The 26,921-nt window shown below is 45.8% G+C and overlaps 1 protein-coding gene across 13 annotated transcripts in view; it reads left to right on the top strand.

Moving 5' to 3' along the window:
• Positions 1-26,921, top strand: part of ZC3H18 (zinc finger CCCH-type containing 18) — a 2,225,788-nt gene that overhangs the window by 115,937 nt on the left and 2,082,930 nt on the right. For all 13 annotated transcript variants that reach the window (XM_044081724.1, XM_044081723.1, XM_044081715.1 and 10 more), the window contains exon 4: positions 26,726-26,874. In XM_044081724.1, coding sequence (XP_043937659.1) covers positions 26,726-26,874 — 149 coding nt within the window. The remainder of the gene's footprint in view (positions 1-26,725; positions 26,875-26,921) is intronic.

Raw genomic sequence — 26,921 nt, 5'->3', positions numbered from 1 at the left:
GAGAACTCCCACCCCTGCCTGGGATCTTACCTTTGTACTAGAGAATGTCACGCTTCCCTCTTTTCAGCCTGCTGCCACAGCAGAGTTAAAATTCCTCTCTCAGAAAACAGCCATACTTCTAGCCATCACTTCAGCAAGAAGAGTGTCTGAGTTACAGGCACTAACGGCTGTGGAACCCTTCATTATTTTCCAAGGGGACAAGGTTTCCCTCAGGTCTAACCCATCATTTATGCCCAAGGTGGTATCCAGTGTGGCTTTAAACCAATCCATCCATTTACCAACCTATTTCCCTAATCCTCAGAATAAAGGGGAAAGGATTCTGCACTCCTTGGACCTGCACAGACAGCTCAGGTCTACCTTCACAGAACTAAACCTTTCAGAAAATCTGACCAGCTGCTAGTCACCTTCGCTACAGGGGCAGAGGGCAAATCCATTTCAAAGCAAACCATTTCCAAATGGATAGCGCACACCATCCATTTCTGCTGCAAATGCCATGGAAAACTTACCCCAAAGGGGATCAGAACTCAATTCACTAGGGCTACCTCAACCTCTACAGCATTCCTCTGGGGAGTCCCTACCAGGGACATCCTGGAAGCTGCAACCTAGAGATTTTCTTTGTGTTTCACTGTTGCAGTCATCACATTTGGGTTATCTGCTTGCAGTAGCCCTCAGTCGGCCTAATTATCAAAGTCTTGGGTCCTGCGTCGGTTGCTGTCTCATCTTCCATGACGTCAGGTAGTCAGGGGTATAAAGCATGCAGCTGATGCCATTACATCAGTCTTTCTTGCCGTGCCCGAAGCAGAAGCAGTTCGCAAGTGCCGGTTGTCCGACTCCTGAAATTTCGTTTTCAAGTTTCAGATCCGAAGTCTTCAACTAAGCTAAGTACCCTGTTGGGGAACCTTTTTCTTGCCTAAACTGATGTCAGTAAAAGTTAACAGTTGTATTTCTTGTGGAAAGCAAATACCTCATAAAGATTTTCATTCATACTGCATTCTTTGCTTAGGCCCAGACCACCATGTACCTCGCTGTCAGTTTTGTGCCTTATTCAAACCTCATACTATTGGTTGTCTGTTCATTTACGCATCTAAATATTTTGGTAATCGGTTCAATTATCCAGAAATGGCATCGGTAAGCCACAGACTACAGACATTCTGAAAAAACGCGAAGATAGACAGACCGCCTAGTTCCAAAGCTGCCGACGACGCTTCTCCTAAGCTAGTCGCCAGTTCGTCGGTACTCAGGTGCTTTTGCAGCCCCTGATGCCTGCTACTTCAGATTCGCAGGCCTCTACTGAGACCCATTCGGAGTCCGGAATGCCGCATGATGCTTCTTTGACTGTGGAATCTGCTGATATCTCTAGATCTTGGATGGGACAGGAGCCGCTGTGCAGGCACCGACTTCTGAGGGTATATTCAGGCCTATTGACTTGCATATTAAACCAGCGGCATCTTCTTCTTCAAGGCCTAAAACTCAATCCATGCCTAGAAAACCGACTCCCAGACCGCATGGTCAGGCCCCTATGCCTAAAAAACAAATAAGAATGGCTGAAGACCTTATTACTCTAATCAGGGGAAGACACCCTTCCCCCTCTAAGAGACCTAGGATTGATTTTCCTTCTGATTCTTCTGATCAGGATTCTGAAATTTCTGTTTTCTCTGATTACCAGGATTTCCCTTTGTCTACCTACGAGGATTCTGATGCAGAGGACTCCATTCCCTCTGCTTCCCCTGCAGAGGATTTCTCTTTTGGTGAAACCATGCATACTCTTAGGGAGCATTTTCACTAGGAAAGCCAGGATTACTCTGATTCCAAAAATAGACTTGGGGAATTCTTACTCCTGCCTCAACACAGGCCTTTAGCTATCCCTCCTGTACTGGACATTGTAGATGATGCCTTCTCGGAATCTAGCCTGGCCCCTGCCTCCTGCTCCCAGAAAACCTGATAGGTATTGCAGGGTACCTGACTCTCATAAGTTCCTTTTTAAAAATCCTACTGTGGATCATGAGACCATTTCACAGGGACCCTGGGGCATTAAGACTACTACTGCCAAAAATCCTACCCCCTCTGATAGAGATTCCAGGGCGCTGGATAGATGGGGTAAGAAGGTATACACTTTGGCAACCTTGGCCATTAGGGCCTTAAGCTGCCAGTTTCATATGTTAAAGTATCAGCAGCATATTATTGGATTGCTTAAACAGAAAATGATGTTCATTCCTGATTGTGCTGAAAATAAAGATTTACAGGATTTAATGCATTCTGCTGAACAAGTTGGAAAACATACTTTGCAGTGTGGCTTTGATTCATTAGAGGCATCTTGCAGGACTGCTGTCACTAGGTCTGTACTTAGAAGGCATGCTTGGCTCAAAGAGCAATCTTTGCCCGATAATGTTAAAGCTAAATTACTGGATGCTTATTCCCTCCAGTAGAGCTCTTTCGTGTGTCTACCTTTAACTCCTAGTGGGCGTGGCTTCAGCATTTAAAAAATAAAGTTTTCACCTTATATTTTTAACAAATGCCCACTGACAGAGAAGATATATCAATACAATTGTGTTTGCCATCATGTATGCTTCAAGATAAAATTTTCTGATACCTTGTATGTAGCATGGTTTTGAAATTAATATGAACAGGCAATATTTGACGCCTAGAGGCGCAGTAGGAGGTAACTGCAGAAATGCCTAGAGATGTCATTCGGCTGTAATGAGTTAAACCAAGACCGCCTGTTTGGCAACAAAGCAGTAGTAGTACTTAAAAAGATGGTGGAAAAAGCTAAATCTATGCAAACTCTTTAAAGATTTCCTGCAAGTACAGCCTCCCAGATTTAGTAGGCATTTGCCCTCTAAGAATTAGTCGTTTCCTGCCTCTTCCAGGCCTTCTCAGTCCAAACCCAGAACCAGCAGAGCACCCAGGCTTCAGTCGCAAGGTACTCACAGGCCCAAGCAGTGGAGTGCTCCACTTCCAAAGCAGGGAGTAGTAAGACACACTCCCCCCATGGTAAACTTTCTCAATGACTTAACTGTAAACCTTCCAAGCCCTGCTCAACTGACTGTTCCTTTAGGGGGAAAGATTGCCCTTCATGCAAAAAATTGGGAACTCATTACCCAGAACAAATGGGTTTTAAATATAGTTTCCCAAGGATACAGATTCCACTTCCACTCCTTACCAACGCCAAACAGTAGGCCAGACCTACCCCCAAAGCAGTGGGCAGAGGCTCAAAAGCAAGTTCTCTTTCTCTTTTAAGCATCAGGGCTATTCAGCTGTCCCAGAAGAAGAATGAGGGTAAGGTTGCTACTCAAAACTTTTCCTGGTACCCCGAAAAGACAGTTCCTGGTGTCCTATCCTGGACCTGTCTATCCTAAACACATTTTTGGTAATCCCAAAATTCCAAATGCTAACTCTTTATCAGCTGCTTCCCATGCTAGGCATAGATGCAAGGTTGGCAACACTGGATTTAAAGGAAGCCTACCTGCACATCCCTATAAGGGAATCTTGCAGAAGATGCCTGCGCTTCAGAGCAGACTACATGCACCATCAGTTCTCTGCACTGCCCTTTGGCTTATCTACTGTGCCCAGGATATTCACAAAGTGCCTAGCTCCAGTCATTACATTTTGCAGGCAAAGAAATAATCAAATATACCCATATCTGAATGATTGTCTAATTCAGGCAGAAAGCCGGGGCATACTATTAAATCATCTGGCATTTGTAAAGAAATTGCTAACATCTCTGGAGTACACCATAAACGAAATCACATCTTGTACCCTGCCAACAAATTGTATTTCTGGGAGCAAGCTTGAATACAACTTCCCAGATGGCCTACCTCACGCCAGACAAACAAATTCAATTGACAGTCTGCTTCAAACTACTGGCCACAAAGACCCAGCTATCTGCAAGGAAAATACTGAAAGCCCTGGGGTTCATGGCCTCTTGCATTCTACTAATTCCATATGCAAGACTGATGAGGAAACTGCAATGGTATCTAAAAAACCTATGGTGCCAACATTCTCAGGATCTAGAATCAATAATCCCTGTCATACCTTTTCTACGCTTAGAGTTCCTTTGTTGGGCAAAGGCCTGCCACCAAAACAAGGGACTGCCATTCACTCTACCCCCTGCCACCCAAACCCTAACAACAGACGCAGCAGACTATGCATGGGGGCTCACTTGGCAGGGCAGTACATTCATGTCAAATGGAACCCAAATCAAATGCGCTTGCATATCAATCAAAAAGAAATGTTAGCTGTACAGAATGCTCTGACAGACTTCAAGGACCACATTATTCCAGGACAGTTATTGGTAAAGGACAACATCACTGTTATGTGGTACATAAACAAGCAGGGGGAAACCCACTCACACCCTCTCTGCAGACTAGCCATGGCTCTGTGGAACACAGCCTTGAGCTACCAAGTGCACCTACAGGCTCAGTTCCTGCCAGGAAAGCTAAATACACTGGCAGATGACCTAAGCAGAAATCTCATGGACCCACACGAGTGGAAACTGGAACCAAAGGTATTCAACATGTTAGGAAACAAATGGGGGGAGCCCAGAGATAGACCTGTTTGCCTCTCCCCAGAACTACCAATTGGACAAATTCTGCACAAGGACTCCCCACAAACAAGCTTGGAAAATGGATTCCCAGTCCTTCACCTGGAAAAAACGTATCAATTTATGCCTTTCCCCCCCTGCTTCTCTTCTCCAAGTTACTACTAAAGATCAAACGGGACAAACCAAGGACACTACTGATTGCACCAGACTGGCCATGCCAACACTGGTGCCCCCTCTTGTGCAGTGTGTCACTGCTGGCACCATGGCACATGCCTCAGACCCCTGCCCTGCTGTCCCAGCAGGATGGCCAGATTCTGCACCCACAACTTCAAACCCTGAACCTGGCAGCCTGGGTAATTACCTGATCTCTCCGTTACCATCCCTCAGTAAGCAAGTGATGGATGTCATTCTGGAGGCAAGGATGCCTAGGACTAAAAAATCCTATGCTGAAAAATGGAAAAGATTCTGTTCCTGGAGCCAAACTCAGGGGATGCGCACAGCAGCGCCTAATTACCCCATATTCTTCAATACTTAACTGAGATGCTTCACAAGGGCCTTTCCTTTTCCTCCATCAAAATTCATGCTTTGCCCATTTCAGCTCATTACAATACAGAACCACCCCTCTTCTCTTATCCACTGCTGAAGCAATTCCTCAGAGGGGCCAAAAACTTAAGACCACCCAGGAGATCCCCTAATCCAGCCTGGGACCTTAACTTTGTACTGGAAAAGCTCACTCTACCTCCCTTTGAGCCAGCTTGAAATGCAGAGTTGAAATTCCTTTCTTGGAAGACAGCCTTCCTTCTGGCCATCACTCCAGCAAGAAGGGTGTCTGAATTACAGGCCCTCATGGCAGTGGAGCCTTTTATCATCTTTCATGCTGACAGGGTGACGCTTAGGATCAGTCCCTCCTTCATACCCAAGGTGGTATCCAGTGTGGCCCTTAATCAGTCCATTCATTTGCCAACCTTCTTTTCTAATCCACAGAGCAAGCGGGAATGAATACTGCACTCTTTGGATGTGCACAGACAACTTAGATTTTACTTGGACAGGACTAAGCCTCTCAGGAAATCTGAACAGCTGGTGGTTGCATATGCTGCAGGGGCAGAGGGGAAGGCCATTTCAAGGCAAATCCATTTCTAAGTGGATAGGCCATTGCATTCATTTCTGCTATAAGCATCATGGAAGACCTACCCCAAAGGGGATAAGACCACATTCAACCAGGGCTGCATCTACCTCTACAGCCTTTCTCAGTGGTGTCCCTACCAGGGACATCCTAGAAGCTGCTACCTGGAGTGCTGTACATACCTTAACCAAGCATTACCACTTGCCAATTTTTTCTAAATCCAGAGCTGGATTTGCCACTGCAATCTTGCAGGGCCTTATAGCTGGTCCTAAGCTATATAATTACCTCCTCCCATCATTAGCTTTAGGAATCTACACAAATGTTATGGCTGCAACAGTGAAACATGAAGAACATAGTACAGTTGTGTACACTTACCATAAGTGTAGATGTTCGAGTGTATTCACTGTTGCAGTCCTGGTTACCCTTTTTCCAGCTCCCTGACTTCTGTTGATTATACCTTTATACTTGTTTACTATGCTTAAAGGCCTTTTTGGTGTATTTGCTTTTTATTAGCGGTATACCTTTGTGTTTTTATGTTTATTTGCTCCCCATTAGGGGGGCACTTGACATCTGGGGCAAGAAGAACTGATGTAATGGCGTCTGCTGCATGTTTTATACCCCTGACAACCTGACGTCATGGAAGAAGAGACAGCAACTGATGTAAGACCCAAGACTTTGTTAATCAGGCCGACTTGAGGGCAACTTGCCAGCAGATTACCCAAATGTAATGACTGCAACAGTGAATACATTCGAACATCTACATTTATGGTAAGTGTACACAACTGTACTTTCTCCAGTTCGTTTCTCAACTGGAGTGCCTTCTGTGCAGAATGTTCATGTCCACCCCACGTTTGTGTGCGTTTCCTGCGGGTTCTCCGGTTTCCTCCCACGTTACAAAGATATGTGTCTGGAGCGTTTCTCTCTGGGCCTCCGTTGAAGACTGGCTTCATTCCAAGTCGAACTTTCTTGGTAAACAAATGTTAAATAAAAATAAATAAGGAGCGTAGGGAGCACAGAAAACACTCCCCTGCCCAGTCTAGCAGAAAAGAGCTACTTCTGAGCCACCAGCCAAGACTCTGAAACTGTCGGATTTGATGCCTTCAGATCTTACACAAACTTTATCATCACTTCCTCAACTCCAGTCTCTTAGTCCCTCCCTGGAGGTCATCTCCTACTTTGCAGTCTCCTTTTCTTCAAGGAGCTTGGAAGAAGTCTTTGAGATCTGCCTCTGCAGTCTCCTTTTCTTCAAGGAGCTTGGAAGAAGTCTTTGAGATCTGCCTCTGCGTCATCCTCTATCAGAACATCCCAGAGGTTTTCTGAAGTGGAGGTGGACAGGATGCTGAGGATATTCCTCAGGACGCAGATATAGATGGGAGTTTTGCCTGCTGTGTCCCCCACCGGATCTGAGAGTCATCCTACCTTTGTGCCTTAGATTTCTTCTTCTCTGATTCGACCTCCTGTTTTGGAGCCCTCAGGTCCAGAGGTATCCAGAGTCGACACATCTGACCCGATGGCCCTTCCTTCCACGGCTTTAGTGATGTGTCTTATCTGATCAGGCTCTGACCTTTTTAGAGTATGATGGAACTTCGAACCAATGCTGATGCTTTCCATCAGAGGCTCTGCTCATGACAGCTCATCTCCAACTCCCCCTTTGGGGCAGGGGTTTCATGAAAATTTGGAGTTGTCATCTCCTAGAGCCTTGGTTCATGAGAGATTGCTTTTGGCCTGTAGGATCTTTCTGCTTTTGAAGTGGTTGTGAGGGTAGCCTCTCGGCTCAGAATTGCTTTAACTCAACCTCCTTTGGATCCTATTCCTGTTCTGACTTGTGCGCCTGAGTCTGCTTGTTCTCCACGTCAGGGACAGACAGAGACCCTAAGAGCCAATGAGCATCTCCCTCTGAGGAGCACCCCATCTCTTCCGACACCTTCCTGGAACATCTCACCAAAAAAGTACCTTGGAAGAGACTGTGCAAGAGGAGGCACTTAAAGTCCCTTCAGGTGTCTGACAGAAGACACTGACTTTGATGGTGTTTGGTCTACCCAAAACCTTTCGTCAGAAAGGTCTGTGTTTTTAGAGGCCTTATTGTCTTGCCTGTCTGCATCTTGGGTGTACCCCCTGTGGTTGACCTTATCAACCTTGCCTCCCACAGGTCCTGGAAGGAGTCAGACACTGTAGAGCTCATTCCAGAAAGAGCTGATAAGATCCTTAGAGCCCCATTCGATAGGCAGCACTGGACTAAAGGTTCCCTGTTAGATGCCATGGTTGTTGCAGCAGCCACTAAAAATGAGCTGGCCGAACAGAGCTCTCCTCTCCATCCCCCTAACAGGGAGTCTAGGCCTTTGGACAGATTTGGGAAGTGAGTGTACACTTCAGTGACTTTTGCATTGTGATCTCTGAATTACCTGGCACAGTTAACCAGATTACAGAGGGACTTAATTAAGGAACTGTTTAACTCTGCCCCAGGGTCCATGTCTGCAGAGGAGCAGAAAACCTTTTCTTCCTGATTGGCCACCCTACAGTCGGTTTCTAATAAGTCCATGAAGTTAATCTCGCATGCTGCAGTGGGTAACTCAAGGGCGGCCTGTTCAGGCATTGCTATAAGCCGTCATGCCTGGATGCGGCTCTGTGACTTCTCAGAACCTTTCAAGGCTCTCTTCATCAGTGCTCCTTTTGATGGATCTTTATTGTTTAGCCCCACTGTCAGAGATGCTCTTCCATAGTGAGGAGGACAGAAAGACCTTGTTCATAGGTAGGTACTAGGCTATCGGCCCAAGGGCCTATGTAAGCCTAGCCAACAAGGTTCCCCGGCTTACGCCACCAAGAAAGTTATTTTCCTGTGCCACTGTCGAGCAGAGACGCAAGTGATCCCCCGGGGTGTATTTTCTATTTCCCATCCACTCATCAAGATTTTTCTTGAAGAGTGCTAATGAAGAACTTTGCTTGGCATAGATGGGTCGCCTGTTCCAGAGTATGGGAAGTCTCTGGGACAGGAATCTATCCCCCAGCATACCCTGTTTATTGTGGTGACAAGGTTTAGGTCCCTAGAGTGTGTAGCTCGGAGGGATTGGGATTTCTTTAGGTGTAGCATGTCCAACAGCTCTGGATTTGGTATAGTTTTATATGTTAGGCAGAGATCACCACTGAGTAGGTGATATGCTACGGAGTAACGCTGGAGTTTTGAGACGGTTAGTGTAGGGCATTTGTTTGAGGTCAGTAATCCTCTTTGTGGGGTACTTCTGTGGCCTTTCCAGCTGCTGCAGATGTCTTGCGAGGTACATTCCAAAAGGGGCATTGTACTCTATAATGAGTCTGAGTGTCGAGTAGAGGGGAACAATGACCTCTTTTTTCCTGGATGAGAACCCTTTTATGATGTGTGCCACGTGGAAGGGCTTCCTGACTACTGTGGCGATGTGACTATCAAAGGCGAGACTACTGTCCACCTGGGTCCCAAGGTCTCTTATCACACATTCGGTGTTAAGTAGATTGTTGCCTATGCGGTAGTTCATGGGTACAGAGTTTTTACCAAAGGGGATGACACTGCACTTTTTGGCATTGAGCTTGAGGCCATGGCTCTGACACCAGGCATCTGTCTCAGCAAGGCCCTTCTGTAGGATGTCCACATCATTTGGGGACTTAAACTATGGCTCCTAGTTTGCAGTCTTCTGCGAACTTCGTTAGCCAGAGGCCTTCTGTGTTAGCCTGTACTTCAGAGAAGTGGATACCAAACAGTAGCGGTCCCAGGACTCTGAACCCTGTAGTACTCCACTTGTCACTGGTTTGAGGTCAGATTTGGAGTCTGCAACTTTTACAGTGTGGGTTCCGTCAGTGAACCAGTAGGCAACCCATCTTGTGATGTAGGGATTTAAACCTAGTTTAGTGAGTTTAGCTATAATTCCAGAATGGGGGATGGTGTCGAAAGCCTTGACGAGGTCAAGATAGGCTGTGTGAACCACCTTACTCTCATCTACAGCTTTGATGACTACCTCAAAGAAGTTGATCAGGTTCAGGAAGCATGATCTGCTTTTCACAAACACGAACTGGGTGGGATCCAGAGTTTGGAGGTTACCAGTGTCTTTGTTTTAGGAGTTCCATGATGATACTTTCCATGGCCTTGCAGACCAGGCTCGTCAGGCTAATAGGTCGATAGTTCCCGGGATCAGTGTTGGCTCCCCCTTTGTGGAGTGGGATAACTGTTGCTGTGCGCCATTCAGTGGGCACAAAGCATGATGCGAGGCTATTATTGAACATGGTGCTTAAGTGGGAAGCCAGTTCGTTCTGAAGTTCATGTAAAACGCAGCCTGGGATGTTGTCCGCTCCCATGGATGCTGTGTTTTTGGCATTAGAAAGTGCAGCTTTTACCTGCGCAGCTGTGATTACAGGGACTCTGCATTCTTCCTGTATAAATATGGGCCCTTTAGGTGCTGAGGGGGGGGGGGGATAAAGTTAGCATTGAACCTATCTGCCAGGATGTTGGCAATATCAGTTGGTTCTGTAATTTTCATGCCGTTGTGCTGTAACTCAGAGCAGATCTGGGTTTTACCATCGAGATTCTTGACATAGTTATAGAATGCTTTGTGGTTGTCCTTAGAATTAGTGGCGAATTTTTTTTTTTTTTTTTTTTTTTTTTTTTTTTTTTGTAGCTAGCTTTGGAGGATCTTATAAGGGATCTCAGCTTCTTACTGAGGCTGACCAGGGAGCTCCTCCACTCATGGGATTTTACTCTGTTCTTCTGTTGTACAGTTTGTTTATGGCAGGGGACCACCAGATTGGCTTCCTTTTTTTTGGAGGGTAGCATCTTGGTTCTGTTTGGGATAGCACGATCCATGCACTCCTGTAAGTGCTTATAGAGTGCATTTGTGTAGGATTCTGTAGTTGTAACTGTATTGTCCATCTGCATGGGTGTCATGAAGTTCACCACTTCTGTCTTAAGAAGCATGAAGTTGGCTTTGGAGAAATTTTTTACCATGGTTTCCTTAATGGGGGGTGGGGGTGGGATGTGGATATCAAGGGTGATTAGCTTATGATCGGACCAACGAGGAGTTGACTTAAGGTGTGGAGCACCGGTCACTCATGTTGGTAATGACTAGGTCTAGGATATTGTTGCCCCTGGTGGGGGTGTGGATATGTTGATCCAGGGCATTAGAGTTTATGAATTCCTGAAAGCGTTATTGCTGTCAAAATCCATTTTTCTGCCCCACAAAGACCATTCTCCAGGAACCAGCGGGGTGGCAAAAAATTGTGGTTCAAAAAGTCTTAAGGTCCTTTTCAGGAATCACAGGGAGATATTCCCCCAGAGGCAGAGGAGGAACCAACTGTAATGGTAGACGCCATCCTTGTGGCAGAGCGGGTCTGTAGAATCCAGGATCACAAGATATTTTCTTGGATAGGTCCTTTCAGCACTCCTGAGAAGTTGCCCAGCTTTTCCTCTATAAAGGCAGTTGGACGGGGTGGTTATCCTTGCACCCAAATGCCTGGTTAACCATCGCAAACAAGTGTTGGGTGCAAAGGATCATATCCAGAGGGTATTCCATTCTTCCAAAGACCAAAATCAAGGGAAAATCTCCCTGATTTTCCACCCAATCAGAGGGAAGAAGCAGCATTACAAATTGCAAAGCTGCTAGAAAACATCACCCCGGAGGTCCCACCAGACCAAGTCATATCCAGAGTTTTTTTTAGTGCCAAAGAAGACAGGGGACCCAAGGCCAGTCTTGGACCTAAACTTACTAAACAAATCAGTAGACAGTGTGAAGTTCCAGATGCTCACACTTCAGTCCGTTCTACCTGTGTTACGAAAGGACAACTGGATGTGCTCCATTGACCTTCAAGATGCATACTATCACATCAAAATGAACAGGCGCTCCAAAAAGTTTCTCCACTTCCTGCTGGGAGCCAGTCATTATCAGTTCAGAGTACTGCCCTTTGGTCTCACCACAGGCCCCAGAGAGTTTACCAAAAGCATGGTGGTAGTAGCATCTCACTTAAGACTGCACAGATTCAACGTGTTTCCTTGTTTAGATGACTGACTCGACAGCACCAACCAGGTAACTACTATTACAAGCCAAGGACCATCTGCTATATCTAGCCCCCTACCTTGGCCATCCCTATCAGCATGCAGAAATGTCAACTACAACGCATACAGTTTATGAACTTTATAGGAACATGTCTAGACTCTGCCAATTGTCTAGCCTACCTGCCTCCAGACAGGGTTTCCATTTTAAGATTACATATCAGACCAATCCTAGCCATTTCAAAAACCCCAACAGGTCTAGTCCTCAGAGCATTAGGTTTGATGGCTGCCACGATAACCTTGGTTCCAACAACTTGCTTACATATAAGAGTACTTCAATAGATTCTAGCGATTCAGAGGTCCTTACACGTCTGCCCGCTGAATCATCCTGTTAGGTTGTCCTGAGAGTGCAAAGACTCATTTCTGTGGTGGCTCCAATTGCAAGAAGTCTAGCAAGGATGACCTCCCCCTCCAATGCGACGTTGACCATGGATGCTTCCTAGGTGGGATGGGGAGGGCATTACCAGGTTTGGATGGTCCAAGACATGTGCTTGACACGAGACCGATTTGTGTATCAGTGTCTTAGGAGAGCGATGCTTCTAGTGATGTTCTTCGTGTTTCACAGTTGCAGTCGTCACATTTGGGTTATCCCTGCTAGGGTAGCCATCGGCCGGCCCGAATACCAGAGGCTTAGTATTTTTGCATTGGTTGCTGTTGCTTCAGGACTGTCATCAGTAGTATAAATTAAGGCAGCCGACGCAATTGCATCAGTCTTTCTTGCCTGGAGCCCGAAGCAGAAGCAGTTCCCATGAGTGCCAGCCAACCGCTACCTGTGATTCATCTACTGAACTGAAGCTGAAGTATTCTAAACGAAGTACCACATTGGGTATCCTTTTTTCTTGCACTAACCGATGTCAGAAAAAGTTAAAAGTGGGCTCGCCTGTGGAAAGCAGATACCACACCGAGACTTTCATTCTTACTGCGTCACTTAGGCACAGACCACGACATCCCCCGCTGTCGCTTCTGTGCTTTGTTCAAAGCCACAACTGTTCGTCATCGGGCCCTTATTGTAGCTAGATATTTTCGCTTATAGTCCTCTTAACTCCTATATTGCTTAGGTAAGCCATCCGACAGCAGATCTTCTGAAAAAACGCAAAGATAAAGACCCGCACAGGTCCAAACCTACCAACGACACTCCCATTAAGCCAGTCGTCAGTTCTCTGGTCCTCATTGAGGTGCTTTTGCAGCCCCTGATGCTCGCTTCTGTGGATTCGCAGGCTGCTACCGTGACCCTTTCGGAGTCTGGTATGCCACAAAACTCTTCTTTGAGTAAGGATCCTGCGGTTGTCTCTACCTTGGATGGGTCTAGAGCCACTGAGCAGGCACTGGCTTCTGAAGAAGTCCTTCTCACTACTGATTTTGACACAAACTGGCAGTCTTTCGTGACTACTGTTCTTTTGAAAACTACAGAGTTTCTTAGACCCAGGGTACGAACCACACCCAAAAAACAGATGACCCAGTCTCAGGCACCTGCTTCCTTGCCTCAGTCTGAAATGCTTGAAATGGCGCAAGACCTTATCATGCTGATCAGGGGAAGCCAATCTACCCCTTTCAAAAGGAAAAGAATCTGTCCCCTGTAGTTTTGTCAGAACAGGAGTCCGATGACTCTGATGCATCTAAATATGAAGACATGCAACCCCTCTTTGCTTATGAGGATTCTAATGCTGAGGATTCTATTCCTTCAGCCTCTCCCCCAGAGGATTTTTCCTTTGGGGGGAACCCTTCATACCTTAAGGGAGCATTTCCAATGGGAAAGTCAGGACTACCCTCAGTCTAAAAAGAGACTCGGGGAATTCTTAGATCTTCCACAGCACAGACCCTTGGCCATCCCCCCAGTTCTGGATGTTTTCCTGGAATCCAGTTCGACTCCTGACACACTCTCTCCTGCACCCAGAAAACCAGACAGGTACTACAGAGTCCCTGACTTACACAAATTTTTTTTTTAAAAATCCTACTGCTGATCCTGAGGTAATTTCTCAAGGGTCTAAAGTAATTAAAGCAACCTCTGCTAAGAATCACACCCCCTCATATAGGGATTCCTGAGCACTAGACAGATGGGGTAAAGAAGTATACACCTCAGCTACTCTGCTAAATTTCAGCAGCATACCCTGGAACTCCTCAAACAAAAAATGTCTTCCTTACCTGCTTGTGCGGAATCTAAGGAATTACAAGAGTTGATGCATTTTGCAAGTCAAGTAACTAAACACACCTTGCACTGTGGTTGTGATGCCCTAGAAACTTTTTGCAGGCAGCATTCACTGGATCTGTCCTTAGAAGGCATGCATGGCTTAAGGAACAGCCCTTGCCAGACCATGTTAACTCTAAATTGTTGGATGCCCCCTTGCACAAAGACAACTTATTTGGCAATAAGGCAGAAGAGGTCTTAAAAAATATGGAAGAAAAACCAAAATCTGTGCAGACAGTTAAGGATTTCTGACCGGTCCAGCCACCCAGGTTCAGCAGGCATTATCCCACCAAGCCCTGGTCCTTTTGTGCTCCCACCAGGCCAGTTCAGCCCAGACCCTGGGGAACCAGACCCCCCAGGTAACAGCCACCGGGAATGCAGAGATCTAAGCAGTGGACTATCTCCACTTCAAAACCAGGGAGTTCTAAGCCACCCCCGTATGTTAAGAACTCACAATGACTCCTCCATCTCCCCCTCCCTCTGCCCACCTTCACTTATCCCTAGGAGGAAAACTCTCCTTTCACGCAAGCACCTTGGTCACCATTACAAATGACCGCTGGGTTCTCAACATAATATCCCAGGGATACATATTTTCTTTCCACACCCTTCCAACTCCAAAAGAGTTCCGAGATCTACATCCAAACCAGTGGGCAGAGGCGCAAAAGCAAGTCCTTTCCCTCCTCTCTCTGAGTGCAGTAGAACACTTTCCTGCAGAACAGAAAGGCCAAGGTTTCTACTCCAGACTTTTTCTGGTACCCAGAAACGAGGGCACCTGGCCCGCCCCATCCTAGATCCGTCCATTCTAAACACCTTCCTGGTGATCCCAAAATTCAAAATGCTCACCCTCCAGCAGTTGCTACCCATGCTCTCCAAGGATGCTTGGCTAGCCACCCTAGACCTAAAAGAGGCCTACCTCCACATTCCTTTCAGGGAGTCATGCAGGAAATATCTCTGTTTCAGGGCAGGATCTCAGCATTTTCAGTTCTCTGCGCTTCCCTTTGGCTTATCTACTGCTCCCAGAGTTTTCACAAAATGTCAGGCTGCGGTCATTGCCTTTTGTAGACAAAGGAATATCCAGATTTACCCATACTTGGATGCCTGCCTAATTCAGGCAGGCAGCAAAGAAAAGCTGCTTAAGCACCTGGCCTTTGTAAAGTCCTTACTAACCTCCCTAGGGTACACAATCAGTGAAAAATCCAAACAGGTACCCACCCAAAGGATTATATTCCTGGGAGGAAGCCTGGACACAGCTTCCCAGATGACTTACACCAGAAAAGCAAACTTTCCTGACAGCCCACTTCTCTCAACTAGCCACCAGACCCCAGCTATCTGCAATGAAAATCCTGCAAGCTTTGGGGTTCATGGCATCTTGCATTCTATTCATTCCATATGCCAGACTGCATATGAGGAAACTTCAGTGGTACCTAAAAAGCCTTTGGTGTCAACACTCTCGAGACCTGGAGACTCTCATACCTTTAATACCTTGCCTCAAAAAAGATTTTCTTTGATGGGCAACAGCATGATGTCCTTCAAGGATGCATCTGCAGTCCTTACAAATGGGTTGTCCTGTCGTCAGGCAGCCCTTCGGTCGTCCGGATTCCAAAGTCTGGGTCTGGCTTCGGCTGGTGTCGCACTTCACCCGACGTCATTGCGGCAGTTATTCGGGTATAAAGGCATCAGCCGACTCCATTTTCCCCAGTCTTTCTTGCCGTGGCCAAGCAGAAGCTGTTCGCAAGTGCCGGTCAGTCAGATCCAGAGATTACTACTACCGAATACTACTTCGAAGACTTCTATAAAGCTCAGTACCCCGTTGGGGACTCTTTCTTGCCTCAGCCGATGTCAGAGAAAGTTAATAACTGTTTATCTTGTGGGAAACAAATACCTCATAAAGATTTCCACTCCTATTGCATACATTGTTTAGGCCCAGACCACGACGTAGCAGCTTGTCTAGCCTGTGCTTCTTTTAACCGGCGGACGCTTAAACGTCGCTCGGACTTTGCTGAACAGATTTTCGGCTCCGATTTTGCCTACATTATTCCGTCGGATCCTCCGACTACACAAATAACTAAAAAACGCAAAGAAAAGGACCGACACTCGCGGTCCGCGGTTTCGGCCGAAACCGCGGTTAAGCAATCCACGAGTGTCTCGGTTTCGGCCGAAACCGAGCAAGCGGTTCTTTCTTCAGCCGATAACTTGCCTTCTACCGAGGCCTCTTCTATCCTGGTAGAAACGGCTTCTGAAATCCAGCCTTCTGTTGCGATTTCACAGGATTTATCAGACACCATTCCACTAGATATTTCTACTCCTGAACGTGGAGCTGCTAGGCCTCCTCCAGCTATGTCTATTAAGGCCTTTGCCAGGGCTAAAGCAGCCAAAACTTCCAAACCTGTGCCTGCCAAGCCCCCCTCTCACAGGCCCAGCACCAGCTCCCACATGCTTTCTTTGGCACAGGATCTCATCACTTTAATCCGTGGATCCCAGCCTCATCCAGACAGTGCCTCTCTCCCCCCTCCAGAAAAGAGGCCTAGAGCAGAGCCCCCTGAGCCAGTAGCCACAGATGATTCTTCTGATGATTCAGAACATTCAGATCCTCCTGAGGCTTCTTATTCTCCTTACGAAGACTCCGATGCTGAGGAGTCCATCCCTTCAGCCTCTCCTCCTGAGGAATTTTTCTTTGGGGAAACCTTGCATGCTATGAGGGAACAATTTCAGTGGCAGGGCCAAGATTTCTCAGACTCAAGAAAAAGGCTTAGGACCTTTCTACACTTACCACAGCATAGGCCTTTAGCTATTCCTCCAGTTCTATCTGTTGTTGATGATGCATTTAATGATGCTTGCACTTCTCCTGATACTTTACCTCCGGCTTCTGCTAAACCAGATAGGTACTACAGGGTCCCGGACACTCATCACCACTTATATAAGGCCCCTTTTGCAGATCCAGAGACTATCTCCCAGGGCCCTAAGGCTGTAGCAGCTACTTCTTCTAAAAACCCTCCCTCTGAAAGGGAATCCAGGTCCTTAGAGAGATGGGGTAAAAAAGTTTACACCTCTGCTACTTTGTCAGCTAAAGCTTTGAACTGCCAATTTCATATGATTCAATATCAAGAGTTTATGCTTGACCAGTTGACTAAAAAGCTGTCCTCTGAAGAATCTTTAGATAAAAGTATGTTCAAGAAATGTTACATAACATACAGCAGGTCAGTAACCATTCTTTAAAATGTGGCTATGATGCACTGGAGGCTTCCTTTAGATCAGCCATGACTGGCACAGTTATCAGGAGGCATGCATGGTTGAAAGAACAGGCATTACCAGACCATGTCAAATCTAAGCTTTTGGATGCACCTATGGACAAGGTCAATTTATTTGGTGCCCCCGCACAGCAGGTTCTGAAAAGATGGAAGAGAAAGCAAAATCTGTGCAAACAGTAAAAGATTTCTTACAAGTTCAACCTCCAAGGTTTAGCAGGAATTGGCCCTCCAAGAATTGGTCCTTTCCGGAGTCCTCTAAGGCTCAAAGAGGCAGGAATAGGCGCTCTAGAGGCAGAAACCAATCCAGAGGTGCCTACAGGGGTCGCCAGTGGCAGGGTAACAACCAACGAGGCACGGATACAGCCACCACCACTACAACAACTCAATCACAGTGACTTGGCGGTGGCACCGCCTACCAGGGAACAACTAGAAGCACCCTTAGGCGGAAAGCTAACCTTATTTTCAAGAAACTGGCACTGCATTACAAGAGAGAAATGGATTTTGCAAACTATAGACCAAGGTTACAGGTTCCATTTCCATACTCTACCAGGAAAGAGAGGAATGCCAAACCTACCACCTACTCAAAGGGCAGAAGCTCTAAACCAAATATCTCAATTATTAAGAATGAGAGCTGTGGAAAAGGTACCATCTATGGAGCAAGGGAAGGTATTTTACTCCAGGCTCTTCCTGGTACCAAGAAAAGAAAACAAATGGAGGCCTATTCTAGATCTGTCCGCTCTAAACACATTCCTCATTGTTCCAAAATTCAAAATGCTGACTCTACAGCAGCTTCTTCCCATGCTGGGCAAGGAGTCTTGGCTGGTAACTCTAGATCTCAAGGAGGCATACCTGCACGTCCCCATAAGACCAATTTGCAGAAGATACCTCAGATTTCTTGCAGGATCAGAGCATTATCAATTCTCAGCATTGCCCTTTGGCTTATCTACTGCGCCCAGAGTGTTCACGAAATGCCTGGCATCAGTAATCGCTCATTGCAGACTTCAGGGAATTCAAATCTATCCCTACCTGGACGACTGCCTGATACAAGCGGACAACAAAAACAAATTAACAGAAGACTTACAAAGAGTCATCTACCTGCTACAAGCCCTGGGATACACAGTCAATACAAAAAAGTCAAGGCTGATTCCATCCCAAATAATAACCTTTCTGGGTGCAGAACTGGACACATAAAAACAAATGGCATTTCTAACTACAGAAAAGAAAGAACAACTTCCTCTCTATTTCTTGGCATTAACAAAGCAGAGCCATCTAACTGCAAGAAAAGTGCTACAAGCTCTAGGTTTCATGGCATCCTGCATAATTCTGGTCCCTCATGCCAGACTTCATATGAGAAAGCTACAGTGGTACCTAAAGAATTTGTGGTCTCAGCACAAGCACAGCCTGGAAACCAAAATTCCAATGATCCCATGCCTGAAGCAAGAGTTCTTATGGTGGGCTCAGGCCTGTCAATCAAACACAGGACTGCCCTTCAGCAAAAGTCATCCAAGACAAACTATCACGACAGATGCCTCAGACCTCGGTTGGGGGGCACACATGATGGACAAGTGCATTCAAGGCCTATGGACTCAAGACCAACTGCATCTGCACATAAATCTAAAAGAAATGATGGCAGTAAAATTGGCAATCCAGGCAATCAGACCTCTTCTCCACGAAGGCCAGCTGTTGATAAGGACAGACAACACCACAGTTATGTGGTACATCAACAAACAGGGAGGCACACACTCATACCCCCTATGCCGGCTGGCACTAGACCTATGGGATGTGGCTCTGAGTTACAACCTTCAGTTACAGGCAATTTATGTACCAGGGAAGGAAAACATTCTAGCAGACATATTAAGCAGAACTACAACAGATGCCCACGAATGGATGCTGCATCCGGACATCTTCAAAGCCATCACAAGAAAATGGGGATTACCACAAATAGACTTGTTTGCATCCCCATACAATCACCAGTTGAAGAAATTCTGCACAAGGACTTACCACCCACTTGCTTGGAAGGTGGACTCCCTATCCTTCAGTTGGAAAAGCCTGACAGCATACGCATTCCCACCACTTCCTTTGATGCACAAGGTGCTTCTCAAGATCAAAGAGGAATGTCCGAGGATCATTCTGATAGCCCCAGACTGGCCAAGACAACATTGGTACCCACTGCTGAGGAGCATGTCCCGGGAACAAATATGGAAACTACCCCTGATCCCATTACTGCTGACACAGAACAACTACAACATTCTGCATCCAAGCCTAAAAACTTTGCAGCTAACTGCCTGGAACATTACATGACAGAAATTAACCCAAATTTATCCCAAAGGGTTAAGGACATAATCCTGGAGGCTCATAGACCTTCAACAAGAAAGAATTATGCAGCAAAATGGAAAAGATATCTCATCTGGAGTGCTGCAAAAGGGCAAGATGTGACACTGGTGAACATAGCCAACATCCTGGAGTACTTGGCCGAGCTCTACCACACAGGCCTGTCCTATTCCTCCATCAAGATACATGCATCAGCTATTTCAGCACAATACAGCTTGGATCCTCCTGTCTTCTCGCATCCTCTGCTCAGACAGTTTCTGAGGGGAATTAAAAATGTAAAACCTCCCAGGAAACCTCCGTTGCCAGCATGGGACTTGAACTTTGTGCTAGAAAAACTGACTCTACCTCCTTTCGAGCCAGCAGCTACAGCAGATTTGCAATACTTATCCTGGAAGACTGCCTTCCTGCTGGCAATAACTTCAGCAAGAAGGGTTTCTGAACTACAAGCATTAATGGCAGTACAACCCTTCCTGATCTTCCATCAAGATAGAGTGTCCATGAGAACAAATCCTACATTTATGCCTAAGGTGGTATCCAGAGTCTCTTTAAATCAGGCTATCCACCTTCCTACATTCTTCCCCAATCCACATAACAGGGGGGAAAAGCTCTTGCATACCTTGGATGTACACAGACAATTACGCTACTACCTGGACAGGACAAAAAACAATAGAAAAACTGACCAGCTTGTGGTAGCTTATGCAACAGGAAAAGAAGGAAAACCAATTTCTAAACAGACAATTTCCAAATGGATAGGAAATTGCATTAGACTTTGTTACTCCTACCATGGAAAGAAAACTCCAGAGAACATTAGGCCTCACTCCACAAGGGCCAGAGCCACTACCACAGCTTTCTTACGAGGAGTGGCTACCGAGGACATTATAGAGGCTGCTACTTGGACCTCCGTGCATACATTTGCCAAACATTATAACTTACCTTTATACTCTAGATCCCGTGCTGGCTTTGCCACTGCTGTTTTGCAAGGGATCCTGACTACACCATAATTTATTCTCATTTCCTCCTCCCCTAGTTTAGCTATGGTATTCTACCCATTTGTAAGGACTGCAGATGCATCCTTGAAGGACATAGTACAGTTTTGTACCTACCATAAATGTAGATGTCCGAGAGGAATGCATCTGCAGTCAGGATTACCCACCCTCCTTTCCCTCTGAGGTACTCCTAGGGTACTTACCAATCTTCAGCTAGCTTGGGGGGGATTTATTATGGTGTATTTGTTTGTATATATGTGCATACATGTTTATTTTGTGTGTTTGCTCTCTACTATTTGGAAACTTTGGCATTTATCCAAATTTAGTCTACCAAGAGGGCACCTGGCATCTGGGGCAAGAAACACTGAGGAAAATGGCGTCGGCTGATGTCTTTATACCCGAATAACTGTCGCAGTGATGTCGGGTGAAGTGCGACACCAGCCGAAGCCAGACCCAGACTTTGGAATCCAGCCGGCCGAAGGGCTGCCTGACGACAGGACAACCCATTTGTAAGGACTGCAGATGCATTCCTCTCGGACATCTACATTTATGGTAGGTACAAAACTGTACTTTCCCACAACAAGGGACTACCTTTGTCACCAACCCCCACCACCCAGACCCTCACCACAGAAGCATCAGACTATGCCTGGGGTGCACACCTGTACGGCCCATGCATACAGGGCCAGTGGAGCCCACAGCAAATCCATCTGCACATCAACCAAAAAGAGATGATAGCTGTCCAGCACGCCTTGATAGCTTTCAAGCCCCTTCTCTCCCCAGGGGCTCTCCTGATCAAAGCAGAACACCACTGTGATGTGGTATATCAACAAGCAGGGAGGGACTCGCTCCTACCCTCTATGCAGGCTGGCCATAACCCTTTGGAACAGCCTCTGCCATGCAATTCCACCTGTTAGCACAATTCCTACCAGGTTCTCTCAACTCTTTGGCAGACCACTTAAGCAGAAATTTTCTGGACCCACACGAGTTGCAGCTCAAAAGAAGAGCCTTCACCCTAATAACTCAGAAATGAAGCACCGCGAAGGTCAACCTCTTTGATTCTCACAACAATTATCAGATTATCAAGTTCTCCACCAGGGAGCATCACTGCATGGCTTGGAAAGTGGATGCCCTGTCCTTCCCTTGGGTCAGTCGGTCAGTCTCTGCCTTTCCTCCACTACCTCTCATCCCCAGGGTACTGCTCAGAATTAAAGAAAAACCAAGGACAATTCTTGTAGCTCCAGACTGGCCTCGCCAGCACTGGTACCCCATGCTGCTCAGCCTGTCCCCACTGCCACCGTGGCATCTTCCTCAGATTCCAGCCCTCCTGACCCAGAGGGAAGCAGCTTGGCTTATTCCTTAACCCCTGATCAGTCTGCCAACCTCCGTAAACAGGTTCTAGATGTTATACATGAGACCAGGCGCCCTAGCACTAAAAAGTCTTATGCTGACAAATGGAAAAGGTTCTGCACCTGGATTCAGGCTAATGGAGCCAATACGGCACAGCCCTCCCTCCCCTCTCATCTTGGATTACTTAGCTGGCCTGCTACACAGTGGCTTCTCTTTTTCCTCTATTAAAATTCATGCCTCTGCTATCTCTGCTCATTTTCCTGCTGAGCAGCCCCTTCTCTCACACCCTTTGATCAAACAGTTCCTAAGAGGGGCTAGCAACTTGAGGCCACCCAAAAGAGCACCAACCCCAGCTTGGGACCTTAACTTTGTGTTGGAAAACCTCACCCTGCCCCCCTTCGAATTAGCCTCTTCAGCAGAGCTAAAATTTCTCTGCTGGAAGACAGCTTTCCTTCTGGCCATCACTTCGGCCAGAAGGGTCTTCGAGCTGCAAGTACTCATGGCTGTGGAACCCTTCATCATCTTCCATGCTGACAGGGTATCCCTCAGGACTAACCCATCCTTCATGCCCAAGGTGGTGTCCAATGTGGCTCTCAACCAATCCATTCATTTGCCCACCTTTTTTCCTAACCTACAGAACAAGGGGGAAAGGATCCTGCACACTCTAGATGTGCACAGACAGCTCAGATTCTATCTAGACAGGAATAAATCCTTCAGTATGTCTGATCAATTCCTTGTTAGCTTTGCTACAGGGGTAGAGGGCAAAGCCATCTCCAAACAAACCATTTCCAAGTGGATAGCACACTGCATCCGTTTCTGCTACAAACAACATGGAAAGCCTCTCCCCAATGGGGTCAGGACTCACGCCACCAGAGCAGCCTCCACCTATGCAGCTTTCCTCAGAGGAGTCCCCTCCAGGGATGTCCTGGAGGCTGCCACATGGACATCTGTTCACACCTTTACCAAACATTACCACCCGCCTCTCTTCTCCAAATCCAGGGCAGGGTTTGCCTCTGCAGTCTTGTAGGGCATCCTAGCCAGCCCCTAGTTTCCCTGACTGCCTCCACCCATTTCCTCAGCTTTGGGAATCAACCCAAATGTGATGACTGGAACAGTGAAACATGAAGAACATAATACAGTTGTGTACACTTACCATAAATGTAGATGTTTGAGTGTATTCACTGTTGAAGTCCTAGTTTCCCTCCCTCCATCCCCTCCTTCTTTCTTCTCTTTCTTTACAAGGGACATATTGGTATTTACTTTCTACTGGTGGGGTTCTTCCAGCAGAACGTGGCTACCACTTGGGGCCAACACTCCTTATAAATAACTTTAAATCAGTTAACGCCTCCACGATGTTATCACTAGCAGATGGTATGAAGCCAAGTCCCCTGTTCAGCAATGTGTAATGTTCACTTGTCAAATTAAGGTTAGAAAGATTTAAAATGCTGGCCTCTATCTTTTTAGCGTTTTTACTTGCCTCAATGGGCTGCTGTTCTTCCGTTTGTTTGGGAGCGTAGTCGTCCTTGCTAATGTCCTCCCTCGAGACGTAGAGCGTTCCTTCACTCTTTTCTGCATGATCTAACTGAAAAGGTTTTTGAAAAAAGTTCTTTATCGAAGAATTTACTTTAACTGCATTCTCAGTAGCCCCATTGTTAGTTTTAGAGGTCTCCTATACTGCAGCGCACACCATTAGCTCAACGTTACTCGACTTTGACGTAAGTTCAGAGTCAGTAGGAGGTGCGTTCAGTACGTCATTAGAAGATTCAGACAAAACCACTCTATCGGCAGGGGGACACGCGCTTGCTATTGAAAGGTCTGGAAATTCATCCAGACTATCAAGCTGGTAATTCTGGCCACTAGACTTCTTTTTCACATTGTTGGTCATAGTAAGTACTGGAAATTCATTTCTAGGCCAAGAAAAAATATTTCCTACTTGGAAATCATTGATATCTCTCAGTAGCTTACGCTTCTTGAGAACTTCCATACGATCATCCAGAGCACGCATTCTATCAAGCATTTGTTGATATAATGGAAGTAGTCCCCGAGATGATGATAATAAATGCATTAGGCTATCCTCCATAGCCATTATTTCCTCTTTCTGTTCTTTTTCAATATCAAGGAAAAAATAATTCATTAGAGTCATATAATCCAGGCTAATCTTAAGATTTAACCGCTGCCAGCGCTTCAAAAGCTCTGGATATAGATTGCCATAAGAGGGCATTTTTAGCACTCTGAGCCCCCGTGGGACAATACCCTTATCCAGATACGCAGTAAAGCTAAAGCGTTACCACTGCAAACGCTTATATGTTGACACTTTCCTTTCCAATAGTTGTAATTTTTTGGTAAAAATTGCCACATTATCTTGAGAAACAGGTAACAAAGTCTCTTTATCTGCCACCTTCAAATCTGCTACATTTAGCAAAGGATTAACCACCTTGTCCAACAAGCTTTTTAAACTGTTGTTAAATTCCATTAGGACTGCAAACTGGTTCTTTAAAGTTGTATCCCAGCACAACAGCTATAAAGTTACCGAAACACCAAGGCTGTATAAAACGAATCCAAAAAATACCACTTGGGGCCTCCAGACAGGTTAGGGTAAGAAAAACTGATGTAATGGCATTGGCTGCCTTACTTTATACTACTGACAACCTGACGTCAGTCCTGAAGTGACAGCAACCGCAGAAATACTAAGCCTCTGGTATTCGGGCCGGCCGAGGGTTACCCTGGCAGGGATAACCCAAATGTGATGACTGCAACAATGAATACACTCTAACATGTACATTTATGGTACGTGTACGCAACTGTACTCTGCAAGCTTTTCAGAGCCTTCTACCTCTAAGAACATTTGCGATACAAACATGTATGTGGCATGGTACATCAACAAACCAGGAGGGACCAGATCATACCCCTATGTCGAGAAGCAGTGAAGGTTTGGCAGTGGGTGACCTCTTCTAACTGCTTCCTGATTGCAACGCACATTCTGGGGAAATTCAGCATTCTGGCGGACAGGCTTAACAGAGTTATTCTGAAGCCTCACTAGTGATTTCTAAATCACTCAGTAGCAAACATCATCTTCCACAAGCGGGTCAACCTTGCTGTGATCTCTTTGCTTCACCCCTCATTAAAAATTGCAGCAGGTTCTTTGCCCTGAGCCCACCCCAGGGACAGTCACCAAGAGGTGCTCTAGTCCATGTTTGGTCCTCTGGTCTTCTTTATGCCTACCCTCTCGTAATCCTTGTACCCAAATTTCTTCTGAAAGCTCAGAGGTTGAAAAGGAAAGTGATCCTCATTGCTCCCTTCTGGCCTCAACAGATTTGGTTCCCCTTTCTTTGGTCTCACTTAGTACGCCCTCTGTGGGCACTGGAACCACTTCCCGATCTGCTGTCCCACCCATCAGGGCAGAATCACCCAGATCTTCCAAGACTGAAACTGACCACATGTTTTCTCCAATTCCAATGATGGCTAGAATTACCAGGCTTTATTCACTGGTACAAAGGAGCTGGGGACTTTGTCCCACAAGTTGACAAATGAATGAAAATGACATCAGATAAAAAAGTTATGTACTTATGTTCCATCTGTTGTCCTTTTCTCCCTTAACCTTTCCCCCCTCCATCCCCCTGACCCTTAGGTGAAGTTTGTCAGCAGTGTTCTAGGAACCACTATTCCTTTTGAGCTCCTGGTTCTATCTGCTCTCTGTCTTCTGATAGTTTTCTAGCCTTCCTTTTTGTATTTGCTTATATAGCTGCAGCAAACTCAATCTGAGATTATTTGGAAGACTGGGGGATTATGGATAAGGGAGGAGCTTGAGAGTCCGATCCTAAATTATAAGAAGCGGCCGAGTTGGCTCCAAGGATCAGATCTGAACCCACAGGTTGAGGAAGAATGAAAATTGACAACACAGGTGGAACATTATGGTAAGCACGTATAACGTCTTTTTTTATGCACATCACTGGTGTACCATTTTTGTCCACCTCCATTGTTTTTTTTCCTCCATGTTTTAACGTGCCACTTTTTAGACCCTGTTATCAGAAAAATGTGATACTTACAAGGCTGTGCAATGCAATTTTGCATGTTTGTGTTTATGGTAATAGAATGTGCATAGGTCTAGAGTATTAGGAGGGTGGATTCTAGAGTTGTAGGCAAACGTTGGCATCTTGTCAAACATGGCCTAGGTGAGGTTTTATTTGGAGTCTTATTTCTGAAGCCGTGTGAGCCTCCTGGGAATAAGAACATTAAGCTGTTGAGTGTGTACAATCGAGCAAAAGTAATACACTGAAAGGAAGGCATTTAGGAGTATGTGAAAGACCTTTGAGAACTGAAGTGTTATACAGACACAAGGGAGGAAGCTATGTATACAATTGCCTCATCACTTGGTGTCATTTTGAAATGAGATAAATTTAAAGGAAGGTGGTGACAGAGATGGCTTCAAGAATGTGGAAGATTCAAGACTACCCTAAGGAAATAAGTAATGGATGGAGATATGTCCGTTTCCTGGAATATACTATGAGGAGGAATGGTAGATGTATTGATTTTTTTTTTTCTGATGATTAAGATAGATTAAAAGGTGGGCATTGAGAGTTGAAGTGTCTGCTTCTGCTCTGTTCTGTTACTTGTGCATGTTTTATTCAGAGCATCATGGGTTCTATTTACGATTTTCCTGTAACAGTTTATTGCATCTCTGAAGCTCAGAAAACTTTTATTGAAAGTGCTCAAGTTAAAGTTTAGTTTAACTATTTATGTAAAGTTACAACTTGTAATCAAAGTCTCAGTGACATACCATTCAGTGTAGCATTTGTAGTGTTATCAGTTGTCTGAGTCTTAATTACAAAATAGAAAAGTGAAGTGGAATTAAGGGATTGCTGCCCTACATTCTGTGTACTGTTACTTTTTTGTTTCAGGTCACTGCACGTGGGGCATGAACTGCCGGTTTATTCATCCTGGTGTAAATGATAAAGGAAATTATTCCCTCATAGATAAACAAGATCCCTTTTCTCCAAATGGAGCACCTCCCATTGGTCATCCTGCCTTGTTGGCCGCAACACCCTGGGTAAGTTTCATACCACTTCACATTCTTGCACCACATAGTGTACATAT

Source organism: Protopterus annectens, chromosome 8.part1 (genome assembly GCF_019279795.1).
Source record: "Protopterus annectens isolate FY-2018-M chromosome 8.part1, PAN1.0, whole genome shotgun sequence".
NCBI classification, from domain to species: Eukaryota; Metazoa; Chordata; order Ceratodontiformes; family Protopteridae; genus Protopterus; species Protopterus annectens.
The sequence above is the reverse complement of the archived record's forward strand: the minus strand, read 5'-3'. Positions and strand labels throughout refer to the sequence as shown.